The 19445-nt window shown below is 34.6% G+C and overlaps 1 protein-coding gene across 1 annotated transcript in view; it reads right to left on the minus strand.

The window, feature by feature from the left end:
• The window catches only part of LOC108523058 (low-density lipoprotein receptor-related protein 1B-like), a 140479-nt gene that overhangs the window by 72088 nt on the left and 48946 nt on the right, over positions 1-19445 (minus strand). Inside the window, exon 9 of the mRNA XM_017863549.1 lies at positions 5681-5842. Coding sequence (XP_017719038.1) covers positions 5681-5842 — 162 coding nt within the window. The remainder of the gene's footprint in view (positions 1-5680; positions 5843-19445) is intronic.

A 19445-nucleotide genomic window follows, 5' to 3' on the forward strand; every position in this document is an offset into this window, starting at 1 on the left:
TTTTTAGTAGAGACGGGGTTTCACCGTGTTAGCCAGGATGGTCTCGATCCTGACCTCATGATCCGCCCGTCTCGGCCTCCCAAAGTGCTGGGATTACAGGCTTGAGCCACCGCGCCCGGCCAGTGCCTCTTTTCTATGGTGTAGAGGCTTGCAAGACCAGGTTGAGCCAGTATGCCATTTGAGCTTTGAGTGTTCTCTTAGTGAGTCTCTGAAAGTAGCAGCATAGTGGGCAGGATATTGAATGGCAGAAAAACATATTATACCAGGAGACGTCTAGTTTTCAGAGTCAGATCCACAAAGCTAAAAACCATGGTTCCTGTGCTCTCTAAATTGCAGATTAGGGAAAACTGCTTAATCTCATTTTGTTGGCACTTGCAAATTTGGATGAATAATATTAATCTCAAAGGGTTGTGTGAGCATTTGTTGAAAGGATATATATTCACATATTAGATAAAATAATGTGTCATAGCAACATCTCTTGGATTAAAACATTACACATGTTTACTGTGTGTGATTTCTCTTGCCAGCCCTCCTGTAGAAAAATCTAATAGAAACAGGAAAAATAAATCTCCAAAGGCTTTCCCTTTGCACATGCTGTTCCCCTTTGCATATGCTGTTCCCCTTGCTGCTTCCCCTTTGTTTATGCTGTTCCTTTGCATATGCTGCTCCCCCTTGCTGCTTCCCTGTCTCATCTACTTAGTTTCTTGATTTCTTCTGATCTCAGCTTAGACACCAATTCCTTCAAGAAATTTTCTTAAAGGCTAAACTCTATGGTCTTTCTGTGAGTTCCAGTAGCCTCTGTGTTTCATTAAATTGACCTGTAATAACTTGTTTCCTTTTCAGAATCACACATTACACTGTGAGTTAACTGAGAACAGAAAATGTTTCTGACGTCACCATTTCTTTTCTTAATGCGGAACATAGTGACAGACTCATTGTAAACATCAAAACATATTCGCTGATGAACTGACTCATGGGATGAAGCTACCCTAGAAGACAAATGATAAAAATAATCCCGTCTTGTCATCAAATATGACAGGCTTATATCTATAGTGCATAATTGTTTTATAAGTTACTTGATAGTCTGTGGTTCTAATATTGATTACAAAACATAATATCTTTGGATTACTGTTAGGTACTTCTAACTCTGTAAGTAGAGACACTCATTAAGATAGAGACATTACTTACTTACTGGAACCAGGGAGAGTAAGGCATACAGGTATACTTCTGATAAGTCTAGTTCCAATTGAAATTATAATGGTTCCCCAAGCAGGTTACTAGAGGGCTTTGAAAGTATCAATGAGAGGATAAGCAGGTTTTCACTTAATTTGACTACCTAGTTCTTAGACACAGATTGAATCGGTCTTAATTGGCCCCGTTGACCTAATGTTATTATCATTTAATCACAAATAACTTCAGATATTGGTTGACCTCATATTTAACACCTAGATTTAAATTCAAAATGTCATGCTCACTTGTTTATTTTTATTTATACTAGTAATCCTTGTTCTAGAATAGCAAGAAGTGTAGCTATGTTTGGTCTTTAACAACTTACTTGAAGAATACTTAATTTTACTTTTACCATTATTTATCTTTGCCTCTCCTCCCTGGGCTGCAGCTGTTAAAATTAATTTGCATTTCAGACCTCAGGATTTTATACTGCTATTAGAGTTATGAAATGTTTTTACTCAGCACAACTAAGAACTGATGTTTTACCTCCCACTAATGGACCTTTAATTAGGCACTGTAATGAAGCATTCTGTCATTCCTTCTTTTATAGACAGAAGATTTTGTATATGCAAGATACAATTTTGACAGAACACCAGGTCCGCTGAACCTTGTCGGCTTACATCTAATAGATCCCAAATTTATTATGCTTTTGTCAGCTGTTGAATTTGTCATTTTAATGACATTGTCCACAGACTTATTATGCTGCCAAAAAAACAGCATCAACATACTGCAAGAATGTTTGTTGACATCTTGATCAACAACTCCTGGGGTCCAATTCTGACTATAATATTACTACTTCGGGACCTTGAGCAAGTTATTTAACCTCTGTCTAAGGATTAATTGGTTAATTTTAATAAGTGCTTTGCAGTAAAAGGTGGGAAGCGCTCTGACTACTAATAGTGATAATAAAAATTATAATGCAGCTCTTTATAAAGCATCAGGCTACCTCAGACTGTGATTCTATTAAGTTGTCAATTAAAACATAAGCTAATGGAATTTATTCTTTGGAAGGATCCAAACTGCTCTACAAACTATGGCCACATGGTATTTTAAACTTAGTTTAAAAGAACTAAGAATACTGTTGTTTCAACTAAAGAAATATAAAACAATGGGGGAAAATGACATGTTCTATGCTGCTCTATCAATTGGGAACCAAAAGACAGAGGAGAAAATATTAGCTCTAGTTGAACCACATATAGCTACAAGATTGTTGAACACTGATTAAATGTAATTTTACATTTAATGTAAAATGATTTTAAATTGATTGTTCTTTTGTTAACATTTATTCAAATCATTTATTTTTATTTATGTATTTATTTGTGTGATTCTTTGTTCCTTTGGCAAGTGCCATTCTTGGTTGTAGTCTCAAAAAGATCCCAGACAAGTAAGGGTAATGTACATAATCAACAGGTAAAAATGATCAGAGTCAGAAGAGGAGGGAGAGGTTGATTCAAACTGAGAATTTGAACAATTTCTAAAAGAAAATGGTATTTAAGTTGGGCAGAGTCAGGGAAGCTAGCTCTATATAGGGAAGGGCAATTGGTGTGGTTTTACTAGAATAAAGGAGAGCCTGCAGACCTAGGATGGGTAGTAATAGGGGTCTTCATTAAGTGGTATAGTAGTGTTGTCCTTCATTGGCATGGAATCATTTGGGGTCTGACAATGGTGGAACAGAAAGCAAACACACATGAGTTCGTGGGTGGAAGTTGTGTTGGGATACTCTGCTGTGTTGAGAGGAGGGGAATGAGGGTGGCGGAGATGTGAGCAATGCATGTGAAAGGATAAGGTAGTGTTATAAAACACTATGGGGATGTAGGGATGTCACCAGATTGTATTTTCATATAAACTCTGGCCTGTGGTGCACATCATTTAAGAAATAAGTGAGGCAATGTGAAAAGGAACATTGGCCAAGGGGAGGGGCATCTACATATGTCAAGGAAAGGCTAGCCTAATACAGAAAGAACAAACATTTGGAAAATAAATCAGCTACTTAAAAGTAAATGTTTTCTTGCTTCTGCAGAAGTGGCCCCTCTGTACCATCAGAGGCAAGATACTAAGTTTTACGCTTGATTCTCAAATAAGCCAATGATTATAGCTTGACTCTGTGCTGTCCCACATAGTTCCTAAAATGACCAAAGACCTAGGCCACTCTCTGTGAAAGTTCAATGATATTTAATGTAACTTTTGGGGGTGTGACTGGTGACCTGAGCCCTGAAGCTAGATGGCCTGGTTTGAATCTTGGCTCTAGCAAATGCTGAATACGTGATATTCAGAAGTCTATTTATTTTTTTCTGGTGTTCTCTTCTGTAGTGAGAGTAAAAACAATATCTAGTTTATTGACAGGATTAAATAAATTAATAAAATAATGCAAAAAAGGAATTAATTACAAGTGTCCTTGGTGTAGAAAAACCTCAATAAATGTGAGTATGATAGAAAGCAATTTTATTGTGAATAAAATGAACTATGACTGACCTTTTGAGAATGGATACTAAGAGACAAAGAAAGGGAGCATGGAGATCCATTAGTAACAATCCAGGCAAGAGATATTGGTAGAATGGAGTGGTGAGAAGTATTCAGATGCTGAGTATATTTAAAGGTAAAATTGAGAGTGAAAACAGGAGACTAAAAAAAAGGGGGGGGATCAAAAAATTCAATTATTTTGGTCTAGACAGTGAGTACATTTTCTTTTAAAGAGCTAGAAATGACTATAGTACAGATTGAACATCTCTAATTGGAAAGTCTGAAATGTAAAATATTCCAATATCTGACACTTCTGAGTGCCAACATGATGCCACAGTGGAAAATTTCACACCTGATCTCCAGTAATGAGGGCAGAAGATTAGTAAAAAATATATATAAAATTACTTTCAGGCAGTGTGTGTAAAATGTATATGAAATAGGAATTTTGTATTTAGACTTTTGTTCCATCCCCAAGATACCTCATACAGATGGACATATTCTAAAATTCAAAAAAATCTGAAATCCAAAATACTTCTGGTCTCAAGCATTTCAGATAAGGGAAACTCAACTTGTTGGAAAATCTTGGGGTAAAAACAAATCAGTTTACATTAGAATGATAGCAAGCTGTCAAACAGACAATTAGGTATAAAAACCTGGAATTCAGGAGACAGGTTAAGCTGGATATGTAAATTTACAGTCATTAATATTTGGATGATATTTTTAAAAAAACCATGCAATTGGGTGAAATTGCGGAGGCAGTAGGTCTCAATTTTGGTTGCATGTGTGAAACATCTGAAAGATTTAAATAATATAGATAACACAACACAGGCTAGAGGAATGAAAATCTTTGTAGACAACGTTTTAAGAAGGATGAAATGATTAACTGCTGAAAGTAGATGTAAAATAATAATTGAGATTTGATCATTACATATGGCAACATGGAGGACATTAACTAAAATCAATTAACTTTACTTTCATAAAAGATGTTTCAGCAGAACAGCAAAGACAAAAACTTGACAGAGGTGGGATCAAAGAAAAAATATAAATAGAATAATTGTGGATAACAACTATATTTTCAAGTAAGTCTTCTGTTAAAAAAGAGAGAGAGGGAGAGAGCAGAAAAATAAGGTTATTAGAAGAAAGATATGGGGCACAAGTGAAGGTTTTACCAGAAAGAACTTGGCAGACAGGAAAGTAGTCATAAAGCAGGAGAAAGAGGGGACAGTTGTGGGAGATGTGTTCATGAGTAGCCAAGAGGGGTCTGGACATGAGATGGATAGCACAGGATTAGGTATAGCCTGGTGTTTCTAGTAACAAGAAGAAAGACAAATTCATGGGCATAGGAGAAAGAAGCTGGGGGGATGTGCTAATGTGAGTTTGCAGTAGCTCTCTTTAGATGGTTTCTATTCATATCAATAAAATATAAAGCAAGTTTCTCAGCTGAGGGTAAAGTTGGGGAGAAAGCATTGGAGGTTTCATGAGAAGGAGGAGGTGTGACATAGACATCTAGGGGAGTGGGAGAGTCAGTGGATTAGGGAACTGCATAGAAAGGCTTAGTAAGTGCCCATTTAAAATTAGTGATAGAATTAAAATAAGACCAAGCAATATAATTATGTGTTTTTCTCCAGTTGCATTCATCTATGGGATGTCAGTTCAGGAGAGATGGAGAATTGGATTTAACTATGGTTATGGTTTGCTAAGAAGTGCAAAAGAGGGGAAGAGAGAGGAAGGGAGATGAGGGTGTACACAGGGAATGGTTATAATAATGGACCATGGAATCAAAGCTGAGGGAGGAAGAAAGATAAAATCTTTACAATAAGAGAAAGGTGAAGAATGGGTAAATAATTGTTAGAGTGACAGAGACTGAACCTGAAAAATAGGGGATGGCTAAAATTAAGATAATGGAAGGAGTGGATACAGGAAATCAGAAGATTAATGTAAACATCCAAGCATGCTTCCCAGCTGGCTTCTGGGTGCTGCTTTTACTTACAGTACTGACATCTGTCTCCGGTGTATTCCGGCTGGCAGTGGCAGTAAGGCTGGTTTCCAGCAGTCACAATGCAGGTTCCTCCATTTTGACAAAAATCCTCACAGACTGTCTTACCACAGTTTGGCCCAGTGAAACCTAGTGCACAGCTGCAGGTGGGTCTCCCTGTTGGAAACAATAAGTAATAAAAAGCAAATTATTTGACTGAAATAGTTTATTTTCAAGGAATTTTCGTGGGATAAAAGTTGAGAAGCCAGGTTTCTGGTCAAGGTCTGTCCACGATTTACTCTTTAGGCAGTAACAAGACTTCTTTGGGTCTCAGTTTTTCATATGTTCAAGGAAATCTAGGTTAGAAGATAGCCAAGGTTCAATTCAGTAAAATAATCATTTTATGAATAATTAATTATACTTGCATGCATGTATTGTTTGCTTAAAATACTTCTTATTTTTACTTCTGTTCTCATATAAATTTGACCCTTCCAATTATTTTTGTTCTCCTATGTGTTAATACAGATTATATTTGCATTAGAACCTAAAATATAATTTCACATTGTTTAAACATCATCTACCAACCACCACTGAATCTACATAAAACATTGGCTTACACATGCTATAAATAAATCTTGTAATAAGTTTAAAGTAGACATGTAATTTATAATAATTAGATTTAGTAACATTAACTTTTTTTTTTACTTAAATACACATGCTGTGGTTAGTACATAAGTGCCAAATCTTATTTTGTCTAATTTTGATATTGTTATTCATGAGAATGGATGTACTTGCAGTCTAGTGAATAATAGGATGACTTAGAAGTTTAACTTGAGCAGCACGTAAGACCAAACATGACAGATCATCTTGGACTAGTTTCCTTTATTTACTCAGTGGGGACTAACATCAGGATGAAAGGTGAACAATCCTGTATGGTGTTTTAAACACAACACAGTTAACTCTTGTATATAAGTTTCTCTAACTGCTCAGGCTGTCAAGGACTGAGTGGAAAATGAAATATGGAATTAGCTCTGTAGGAGAGGAGAAGGAAAAAGAAAACAAAACAAAATGAATGGATATCATTTAAATGATAAAATAACAAGTTTCAAAGTTTGCAAAAATGTAAAGAAACAACATGAAAGAGTATAAGAGAGAGAGACTTTCATAGATTTCAGTTAACTAAGACTTAGACAATATCACTCAGTTGACTAGCATTAGAGAATATGGAAGCCATCTCTCTTATCTTTAGATAAGAGAATAGACCTAGAGAATATTCATGCCATTTCTCTGTCATCTTTGTAGACAGAGAAGTGTAATTAAACTTATTAGAGAAATGCATGACTGTACATCTTACTAAGACTTCAGGTGTGAAAATGATATGATTGTTCTCTATTGCTATATATTCTACATTGGAGAAGCCTAATTCTTCTGAGAAACACTCCTCAGTGAATACAATACTTACAAATAAAATTCATATACATTTTTAAGAAAATGAGTGAATTGAGGCTCCATAACTTATTAACTTTACTTTGAAAGGACTCTATATGCTCAAAAATGCTAGAGACTGATGCCCAAAATGAACAAAGTAATATACATTTTTTATGGTGAGTAATATTGCTTTAAAACTGAGCATTTATGAATGTTATTGGTTTGGTGGCAGAAAAATGCCTATTAATGGCCTGAGAAGCAAGGTAAATTTTATATACGTTAAAAGCTGAGTAATCTCATATTTTTTTTTTTTTGTTGCCAGAAAATGTTCACTAACTTTTAGTAGATATTTTCGTTAAAATGGCAATGTATTTTTCTAGTTGTTGATATAGAAACAAAATGTCTTCATTGGCATATTAGTAGGTGAAAAACAAAGCTACAGGACAACAGAACAAATAATGGTAGAAAATGAAGAGGTTAATAATTGTTGGAACAAGAGTAATGAAAAAATCGAGAGCCCAAAACAACAGAAGTAATTCTGCAATTACAGTCCATAGATGCCTTACAGAGATATAGAACAAGTAAATAGAAATAAAAATTACCACGAGCAAAACAATGCAATAAACAGTGTACAAAGTACAAAAACAATTAAAGTACATTAGAACAATCTGAAAAGGTGTCACACAAACATATGATGTGATCACTGTGGATTCACTGTTTTGTACGTGTGTTTCTCTGTTCCCTGTTTTTTTGCTTAAACGGGGTTGGGAAAAGAAGTAAAATGAGACAAGTGTGAAAGAAACAAATGGTACCTGCTGAGGTACTTGAAAATTCTTCTATCCCAGTCACTCAGAGAAATGACAATGAGCTTTCATGGTTTTGTCTCATTTACAGCTGTTTTGAAACTACAGCAGGGTGACCAGGTTGTCCACACCTAGCATATGCCTTAAATCATTCAGAGTGCAGCTGAATTATTTTTAAAAGTTCCTGTTTCTCTTCCTTTGAAGAGTAGATTTCTTTTTGACAAGTAGAAATCTTCATATTCAGGGGAATATTATCTAAGTGAAACTGTTTGGTGATACAGCTGATCTTTTGTTTGCTGATAGGAAATGAACCATCTGTTGCAGAATTGTATAATGGGCCCTATTTGCTGTTTTCAAGTATCTCTCTAGGTGCACCCTAACAAGTTGCATTGGATTCATTTATAAAGGTTTTTAGGTAGCAGAATTTGATTTTGATACTTGAAAAAGAAACAGTCCTGTTACAATGATTAAGGTATAGATTTATAGCAGCGATGCATCCAGGGAGCTGGGGAGTTGACTGCCCACTAGGGTAGTGCAATCTGAAAGAGAATCAGTTGACCTGAGGAAAGAAGGGGAGGCTCCATACCTTATGTTTCCGGGTTCTAAATCAGTCTAGTTTTGACAGTTTCCTTAGCTCGGACACTAAGAGTAAGGTTTTCAGACTGCCTAGATTCATAGCCTACGGGTGTCAAGTACTAATTGTGGGACCATGGGGAAATAAATATTTGTATCCCTGTCTATAAAATCAACATAACAATACTACCTACCTCCTGCAGCTGTTGGGGGAGAATCATGTAGAATAAATTAGGTAACACATGCAAAGCATTTCTAACTGTACCAGTCACATAGAAAGCACACAGTTATATTTTAGATCTGATTATTATGATTGTTATTATTATTATTTCTATTAAATGAGATTCACTTTTTTTAGGTAGGACTTATTCTGTGGTTATGTCTATCAAAGTACTTAACCATTTAAGCGAATCATTCTAAAACTTTTATTAAATTTTATATTTTATTTCCATTATTTATTTGAGATAAAGTTAAATTTGAATTTACTTTTATGGTAGTGATGGGCTAGAGCTGAAATTCTCCATCAACTTTACTCTCAGGCGCTAACATTTTTAGACTTTGAAGAATGAGTCTTTCGTCTCCCTTTAGCTTCTAAGCATGCTTAATTCTATCTTTCCAAAGGAAAGAACACACATACTACAACAGCAAACAAACCAAAAAGCAAATCTAATATCTGCCAAGTCCATCTATCTGTACAAATTTTAATTTTGGTACATCTTTGAGCTTCTTCAAAAGACAATTATACTCTCTGCTCCCAATTTAACGAATATGTGACAAAATAAAATATTCAATTATAAAAATCACTTCACTTCACAATTCCAATCCTTCACTGAAGGTACAGCTTTTCTTTTTAATAGAAAAAAAGTATCTTAATGTATTACTTTCTTTGTGCTCTCAGAAAAGAGGCCAGGACCCTCAGTAGGAATGTATTGCTCATATAAGACTGATTTTAATTATTTGGTGGTGAGAAAGTTTAAGAACAATGTGTAGTGTTGCCTATATATATAAATATATGTATATGTATTTTCTGTAATATGTATTTTCTGTAGTTTATATATTCTGTACTTTATATAAACTACAGAAAACAAAATACATTAATATACACTAATATATGAATATATATGCAATAGTGTACATGTATGTGTATGTATGTGTATACATATATTTATACATATATATATACACACACATACTTTCAAAACTCACCTCTAATCACTTCCTTACTGAATCCATTAATTACTTCTCCATCATTATCTTCTTCAAATTTTCTCTTTAATTACCCAATGTTGACTAATATCTCGACCTGGAAGATCTTTCTCCCGTGACTTCTGAAACACTAGCTTTATTGGTTTATCTTTTTTTTTTCTGACTGCCTTTTTGTATAATAGTCTTTATGTTTTCTCTTTCTGTCTCTCAAAAAGTGTTCTTCCAAACTTCTTTCTGGTGATATTACCCAGTTTTATGGCTTAAATATTTATCTTTCTATCTAAATGCCTCTGTCCCAATTTTCTGATTCTGGGCTCATTCTTCTTCCTAAACGAGGAAACTTTGTCCTCAATGGCATACCTACTTTCACTAGACTATAGCTGCTTTCAGTGTTAGGTCTACTTCATATTGAAATCACACTCTGTTTGTTAGTTAACAAAGGGTTTGCTAGATGATTACTATGAGGGTTCATTTTATGTGTCAACTAGCCTGGGCGAAGGGATGCCAAAGTAGCTGGTAAAATATTACTTCTGAGTATGTCTGTCGAGGTGCTTTTGGATGATATTGGCATTGGAATCAGTAGACCAAGTAAGAAAGATATTTCCTCACCAGTGTGGGTGGCCATCATCAACTTTATTGAAGGCCCAAATAGAATAAAGGTGGAGGAAAGGTGAATTCTCTTTCTTGAGCTGGGACATCCATCTTCTGGCTGAGGACATCGGAACTCCTGGTTCTTGAGCATCCAGACTCAAAGACTTACACCAGAATTGCTTCCTCCTTCCCACTCAGTTGCCCAAGTGATTGGCCTTAGACTGAGAGTTACACAATTGGCTCCCTTAGTTCTCAGATTTTTAGACTTGGACTGAATCACATGACTGCCTTTGCTGATCCTTGAGTGTGCAGACAGTATACCATTGGATTCCTCAGGCTCCACAAGCAATGTACCAATTCCCATTATAAATCTCCTTCATATATATATATATATATATATATACGGACACACACATACACATATATATATGTATGTCTTGTTGATTCTTTTTCTTTGGATGATACAAATATATATGCATAAAATAAATGGAGATTAGTTCTATTTATTTATACTATTTTTTTCATAGATTGAAATTCTTTGTATATGTCTTCTAAAATGTTCCAGCAAGTAGTCAAACCGGAAAGTCATAAAAATAAACTTTTTTACTTTTTATTTATTTACTTATTTATTTTTTGAGACAGAGTCTTGCTCAGTCACCCAGGCGGTGGCATGATCTCGGCTCACTGCAAGCTCCACCTCCCGGGTTCACGCCATTCTCCTCCCTCAGCCTCCCAAGTAGCTGGGACTACAGGAGCCCACCACTACGCCCGGCTAATTTTTTGTATTTTTAGTAGAGATAGGGTTTCACCATGTTAGCCAGGATGGTCTCAATCTCCTGACTTTGTGATCCGCCTGCCTTGGCCTCCCAAAGTGCTGGGATTACAGGTGTGAGCCACCGCGCCCGGCCTATTTATTTTTTTTTTGAGATGGAGTCTCGCTCTGTTGCCCAGGCTGAAGTGCAGCGGCACAGTCTTGGCTCACCACAACCTCCACCTCCTGGATTCAAGCGATTCTCCTGCCTCAACCTCCCAAGTAGCTGGAATTACAGGCACCTGCCACCATGCCTGGCTAATTTTTTGTATTTTTGGTAGAGATGGGGTTTCACTATGTTGGCCAGGCTGGTCTCGAACTTCTGACCTCGTGTTCCTCCTGCCTCGGCCTCTCAAAGTGCTGGGATTACAGGCGTAAGTCACTGCACTTAGCCCATAATANAAAGTGCTGGGATTACAGGTGTGAGCCACCGCGCCCGGCCTATTTATTTTTTTTTTGAGATGGAGTCTCGCTCTGTTGCCCAGGCTGAAGTGCAGCGGCACAGTCTTGGCTCACCACAACCTCCACCTCCTGGATTCAAGCGATTCTCCTGCCTCAACCTCCCAAGTAGCTGGAATTACAGGCACCTGCCACCATGCCTGGCTAATTTTTTGTATTTTGGTAGAGATGGGGTTTCACTATGTTGGCCAGGCTGGTCTCGAACTTCTGACCTCGTGTTCCTCCTGCCTCGGCCTCTCAAAGTGCTGGGATTACAGGCGTAAGTCACTGCACTTAGCCCATAATAATAAACTCTAACAATTTAACTTGATAACAAACAATAGCTAATGTCAAACATGGTGAAGATGTAATTTAAATCACTAATCATCTATAAACAATAATAAATATTAGTAAGGTCTATATTTTATTTAAACATTGTATTGCTCATAAGAAAAATGGAAATGTCTTGGAATCTCATAGAGTTCTTTAAATTTCACTTATGTCACATGTCCCTTACATAGCAAAATCTGTGTCAGTAAAATGGCTGATTATATAATATTTCATCACTAATATTTAAAGGAAAACATCAATTTGGTGCAGTGTTAAATAAATTGTTTTTGGTATTGAGGAGACCTGGAAATAAAATCATGTTTGATTTTTAAATTGTGTAACTTTAGAAAACTTAGATTTCCTCTCTGCATCACATTCTGTAAGCAGTGATAGCAAAACATACTGTGTACAGGTAAAACACATGTCACAATGCCTGCCACATAGCCAGTCCACAGTAACTGGAAGTTTTACTATTAGTAGTAATATTGGCATTATTACCACTATTATTATTAAACAAATTATCTATGCTTAGGCTATTATTTAAACTTGACTGAGTATATGCCCTTGCTATGAAGCTTCATACAAAATTATATTGCTCATTTTTTCTTATTTTTATACTTTTGAACATAAGATGCCCATAAGTCAATTCATATATCTCAGTTGAAATAATATATGTTGAAGCACATAACAATAGAATAAAATATTTTCTATTATATGGATAAATATCTGCATGGATATTATAAAGATTTATCATTAGTTCCCATTAAAGGAGCATTAAATTTATATGATTTGGTTGCATTGTATCTCTAGTAAATGGACCTATTTACATGTCACCTTTAGTAATATAGTCATAGTCAGCTATTTCTTTGATACGGGCAGATAGTGCTGATTTTCAGTGATAATAAGTAATGTATTAGAGCACTTAATTTGGAATAATCAAGGTTCTCAGATTCTGGTCTTAATACTTAACCACTCTAGATCACATTGAAAAAATGCCACAATGTAAACATCGTACAGTAATAAAAGTTAATGTATCTAAGGAATTTAGCAGAATTCTTATTTATTAAGCATTCACAAAATAGCAATTGCTATATTAAAGATATAACTATGTTTATACAATTTCCAAAATAGTATACTATGCTCAATATAGAAATTACTACCTATTTGCTAATAATTGTAGAGTAAAATTTGTTGGGATACGTTTTGTCAAGTAATATATCAATCACTGTTGACACCCATTTTCTCAAAAGCAATATACTTTCATTTGAATATTGTAGAGGTATATTATGTTGATATTTTTCAATAACTTACGGTAATCCTGATGAATGTCTGCCTTTAAAAGCTAGATTTATTTTATAAACTGTTGTTAAGTTGATTATAAAAATACTACTTATTGATATAATTTAATGAATATTTAATGACAAAGTATGCAAAAAATCCTCTCTGCTTAATATTGGACAGATATGTTATGATTTATTTTCCTCTATCTACACAAGGCTTGAACAAGTATGTCTGATTGCCACAAAGGAATGCTAGCAAAAGTAATTCCTTCTGAGCTTTCTGTGACATCGGGACTGATTATTATTTCTGTGCAGTAGATACATGCTACTGAGCATTATTAGTCTGCTCTCTTTTTAAGCCAATTTTTAATTCATACTTATTTGTCTGTGTAAACTATGACACCCCCATTTAACTTGGTCCTGGTTGAGTCAGTCTGGTGCTTTCAAATTTTTGTGTTTGAGTATGATGTTTTATATCTAACTAGTTTTGTGTATATACATGATTTTTTAGTTCCGTTGGTCTGATAAAAACATTGAGTGTAAGGAATAGCAGTATTTAAGTGACACTTAAACTGCAGAGCATACTTATAAATGTTTATATTTAATGCCCTTCTATGAAAATACTATCAAAATACGACATAATACTTACTCAAAACATTTTTACTATTTGTACAGTAGCCACATTCCTGTCCCTTTATATAGCATAGACATCATAAACTGAGACAAAGTACCACCATGTCATCCAGTTAGTTACAGGATTGCGATAGAAAAGCCTGTCTCCTGACCTCTTGTCCCCAAGACTACTCTCCTTTGTGAATCTGTCTTGACTTCAGACTTTGATTCATGGAATAGAAGTTCTGAATGCTTTAAAAAGAAAAAAAAAATGCTAGTCTTTTCAATAAGGAGATTTGACATTTTACTTTTCTGCTTAATGTAATGCTTTCCTGGATTTAAAGTGAGTGTCCATTTATAAATAATTTTAGCAAGTTGACTATAGCTGTCAGGTTTTCTTAAGCATCAAAAAGACTACACAGAACTATTCAGCAAAGCCTGATAAAGAAAAGGAAGAATTGTGGGCTTTATCTAGCTCGCTCCCAGGTACTTCTTAATATATTCTGATATGCTTCAAATTATAGGTCACGATTTATTTATACTTCGGGAAGGTTTATTTTCAGCCAGCATTGTGGAAATAAGATTGAAGCATTTTTGTCTTTTCTGTGAATATAAGTAAAGTAACTTAAGCCTTCTAACATTAGTCCACAGAGCCGGAAGATTGAATAGTTTAGAACTGCTCTCACCATATGGTCCAAACAAATCACTAACTGTGACGCATGAAGCCAGCAGCAAAATTAGACAGAATCTTACTTTTATTATCTCACAGGTATTTTATGAAGATTCAAAGGGAGAGAACAGTGTCTGGCACGTAGTAAGCAACCAATAAAAATAATTGTCATGATCCTGACAACATTTTAATTTCTAATAATAGTTTCCAATAATAATTATTGTTGCTATTTTAATTTTCAATAATAACAGTAATACATGTTAATTGTGGGGTATCTGGAAAATATGCAAGTATAAAGAAGGATCTATTTCTTTATACAGACATTTTATGTATACATAATTTCCCTACTAGGCCCATATTATACAGCAGTTGTATATCCTATTGTTTTTGAATTTAAGTTTTTATCTCCAAATTTGTAATACCACAAATAACACAATTGAATATTCTCACTTCTAAATTTGTTCTTTTTTATTACTACATAATCCTTGGGACACATTTCGAAAAGTGTTAATATTTACTCAAAGGACATTGACAACTTTTTGAACTCGTGCTGAATATTTCAAAATCACTTGCTGCAAAGTTTGCATCATGAACATTGTCTTCTGGTAGTGATTTGCAAATGCTGGTTTCCTCCATGTCTGACTGGGCTCCTTCTCTGCTTTGTGCTCCCCAAACTCCTGCATACATGTATGAGACTTATCTTTTGCCACTTTCTTATTATGCTTTCTGTGTTTTTCTACTTGCTTTGTTAGAATTATAATTTCCTATATTACATACTTGTTAAACTATGTTCTTTGTGTTTTCAATTTTAACACCATTAATTGTTTACCTGAAAATGATCATACTATCTAACACAATCTACAGATTCATCGCAATTTCTATCAAAATGCCAACGTCATTTTTCCCAGAATTAGAAAAAAACTATCCTAAAATTCATATGGAACAGAAAAAGGGCCTGAATAGCCAAAGTAATTCTAAGCAGAAAGAAACTGGAGGCATTACATTACCTGACTTCAAATGATACCACAAGGCTACAGTAACCAAAAGAGCATGGTTCTGGTATAAAAATAGATGCATGGGTCAATGGAACAGAATAGAGATCCCAGGAATAAAGCTACATGCTTACGGCCAACTGATCTTTGACAAAGTTAATAGAAACATACAATGTGGAAAGGACACCCTATTCAATAAATGGTCCTGGAGCCCTAACTCTCACCGTATACCAAAACAAACTCAAGATGAATTTAAAATTTACATGTAAGAACTGAAACTATAAAAAATGCTAGAAGAAAACCTAGGAAAAACTTTCCTGGACACTGGCCTGAGCAAACAATTCGTAACTAAAACTTCAAATGCAAATGCATCATTAACAAAAGTAGATAAATGGGACTTAATTAGACTACAACACTTCTGCACAGCAAAATAATCAACAGACTTAACAGACAACCAGAGGAATGGGAGAAATTATTCGCAAATTATGCACCCGACAAAGGGCTATAATATCCAGAATCTAAAAGGAACTCGAACAATTCAACTATAACCAATAAATAAATAACCCTATTAAAAAGTGGTTAAAGAACATGAACACTTTTCAAAAGAAAACATAAAAATAGCCCACAAGTATATAAAAAAGTTCAAAATAATCATAAGAGAAGTAAAAATCACAATGAAATATCATCTTATATCACTTAGAATGGCTACTCGTAAAAAGCCAAAAAATAACAGATGGCAAGGATGTAGAGACAAGGGAACACTTATACACTGTTGGTGGGAATGTAAATTAGTACAACCTCTATGGAAAACAGTATGGAGATTTCTCAAATTTTAAAAATAAAACTGCCATTTGGTACAGAAATCCCACTACTGAGTATATTCACGTAATGGGAAAAAATATCATTATATCAAAAACATACTGCATATGTAATGTATGTTTATAACAGCAATATTCACAACAGGAAAAATATGGAATCAACCTACGTGTTCAACAACGAATGACTGGATAAAGAAAACGTGGCATACACACACATACACACACCATGGGATACTACTTAGCCATAGAAAATAATAAAATCCTGTTTTTTGTAGAAACATGGATGAAACTGAAGGCCATTATCTTGAGCAAAACATCTCAGAAAGTCTATTACCACCTGTTCTTACTTATAAATAGGAGCTAAATAATGTGTACACATGGACGTATTGTGGAATAATAGACATTGGAGAATTGGAAAGGTGGGAGGAGGGTAAAGGATAAGAAATTACTTAATGGGTAAAATGTACACTATTCAGCTAATGGTGACACTAAAAGTCCAGACTTCAACACTACACAATATATCCATGAAACAAAACTGCACTTGTATTCCCTAAATTTACACAAATAAAAAACACAGCCCAAACAAGTCAAGTAGAACCAAATATCTAGTTTTCAGCATTCCCTAAATATAATTAATACCTATGTTAAGGGAGCTAGGATGCAAAGATGGATTTAAATAAAAGTCTTCATTTAAATGAGAAGTGAAAGTAAAGCAAAGATGGGCAGTGTAAATGTATGTTCACTCTTCAAGATACCAGTTAGGTGACTGTGTATTTTATGCTCCACATACATATATGACTTGAGATCCTTCACTACATGTGTTTTGTCATTAGTTTCATAATGTTACAAAGTTATCCAAAAATTCCTGGCTGAACTTGACTTTGAGCAATCTACCATCTGATTTGGGGACAGTTGCCAAGACAGAAAACCCTTGAATGAATGAGAAGGAATTATCTTTCCGTCTATTATTTGCCTCTTACTGTCAGGGTATTTCCCATTGCAGAGAGGATTCTGATTTTATTTCCTTCCACAACACAGGCCTCTTTCATCCTCTTGCTTTATTTCCAGGGGGAAAAAAAAAATTACTGCCAAAGTCCTCAGATATGGTGGCAGAGAGAGCTACAATGACGGCTTCTGCCTTCTTCATGTATACTTAAAATATTCAGTTCAAATGTGTTACCCACCATATCCCAAATTGCGCTTTCACCTCTTAACCTAGCTAGCTGTGCTTTTGCATATTTTCAGACTCCCAAAGTAAGATCTGCTTCCCCTCAGCATAACTCCAAACTTTAGGAGTGGAAGAAAGTAATTGGGAATGTTGTTTCAAATGTACAAACCCTCTAGTTCCATTCCTCTAAATCAACTGGGTCGGAAAGCTTGACTCACTTTGATGTAAACATTAAAAGACTAAATTACAGACCAATAGGAGTAAAAAAATACCAAACATCATGTATACACTATAGAGAATAAGTGTTCATACAAGTAAAGATTAAGTGTAAATATAGCTGTTAACAGCATAAACGTCTTAATGATATCTATGATGCATAAAAACTTTCAAAAATGTTCTCTATTTTCAATACTACACTTTACTCTGATTTCAATTATTTTGTCAAAAGCAAATTTTATCTTAACTCTATCCTTCTATGAGCAAGTCATAAAAATAAACGACATGGATCCTTATTGATATAATCATCAAAATATTTCATTTTTTAGTATCTTTTTATATGAATATAGCTCATATATTTTATTTTTAGTGTTCATTATTACAAAAAATAACCTTAAGGAATGAGACAAACCCATTCCTACATGCAAAATTTTAATTATGCCTCACAGATGTGTACTTTTAATTAACTAGTGACATTTCTTTTGTTCAATTATTATTGTTCCATACAACTGTCATAAACTTATAAATTATAATTAAGCCTGCCCCAAACCCTAGTTATATAGTGTCCACATAGGAATTTGCCAAAAGGCTTAACTCTAAGTAAACCAACAATGAATAAATCCATGAATTGCTCACTGGGATCTGTTTAACAAATTAACATTTGTGTGAAGATAATGAGGTTCTGCAGTCTATAATACCAAACAATGTTTTGTAAAACCACACTTTAAAAGTGAAAATGCTTTTAAGTGACTTAATTACATATGATATAATTATGAATTATTAGATGCTGTAAAATAAACTACATGACTGTATCTCATATTGAATTCATATGAGAACTCATTTATATTAAAAAATATTTTTCCAGAACATATTATTGATGTAAATCAGGATATAATTGTGTACACAGATAAAGCTGAACTACAGATTTTGAGCACGCTCCAAGTTTTAGACAAATGATTTGAATAAAACACTAAAAGTTGTGCTGTATCTATATACAACTCTGGATGCATCAACAAGACAGCAAATTCAATGTTTTATAGAGATTTATCCCTGCGGATGCGTTGCAGGTTCAATAGATAGAAATAGTGTGGAATTTCAAATTGCTTACTTGGCCTAAATATTTCTAAATATAAATGTAGATAAATCATCCAGCTATAACACCATGGTTTTCATTTTCTCAATGAGAAAATTAAGTTACCAATAAAATAATAAAATTTCCAAACAATTCATTTTTTATGAGAAAAAAATTTTTCCCTAAAGGAGATATTATGTCTGTTACTAAAATATACTCAGGTATTCCTATAGTAACAGCAAATACTTTATTTTATTTTATTATTATTATACTTTAAGTTCTAGGGTACATGTGCATAACGTGCAGGTTTGTTACATATGTATATTTGTGCCATCTTGGTGTGCTGCACCCATCAACTCGTCAGCACCCATCAACTCATCATTTACATCAGGTATAACTCCCAATGCAATCCCTCCCCCCTACCCCATCCCCATGATAGGCCCCGGTGTGTGATGTTCCCCTTCCCGAGTTCAAGTGATCACATTGTTCAATTCCCACCTATGAGTGAGAATATGCGGTGTTTGGTTTTCTGTTCTTGCGATACCTTGCTGAGAATGATGGTTTCCAGCTGCATCCATGTCCCTACAAAGGACACGAACTCATCCGTTTTTATAGCTGCATAGTATTCCATGGTGTATATGTATCACATTTTCTTAATCCAGTCTGTCACTGATGGACATTTGGGTTGATTCCAAGTCTTTGCTATTGTGAATAGTGCCGCAATAAACATACGTGTGCATGTGTCTTTATAGCAGCATGATTTATAATCCTT

Source organism: Rhinopithecus bieti, unplaced genomic scaffold (assembly GCF_001698545.2).
Source record: "Rhinopithecus bieti isolate Rb0 unplaced genomic scaffold, ASM169854v2 scaffold_72385, whole genome shotgun sequence".
NCBI classification, from domain to species: domain Eukaryota; kingdom Metazoa; phylum Chordata; class Mammalia; order Primates; family Cercopithecidae; genus Rhinopithecus; species Rhinopithecus bieti.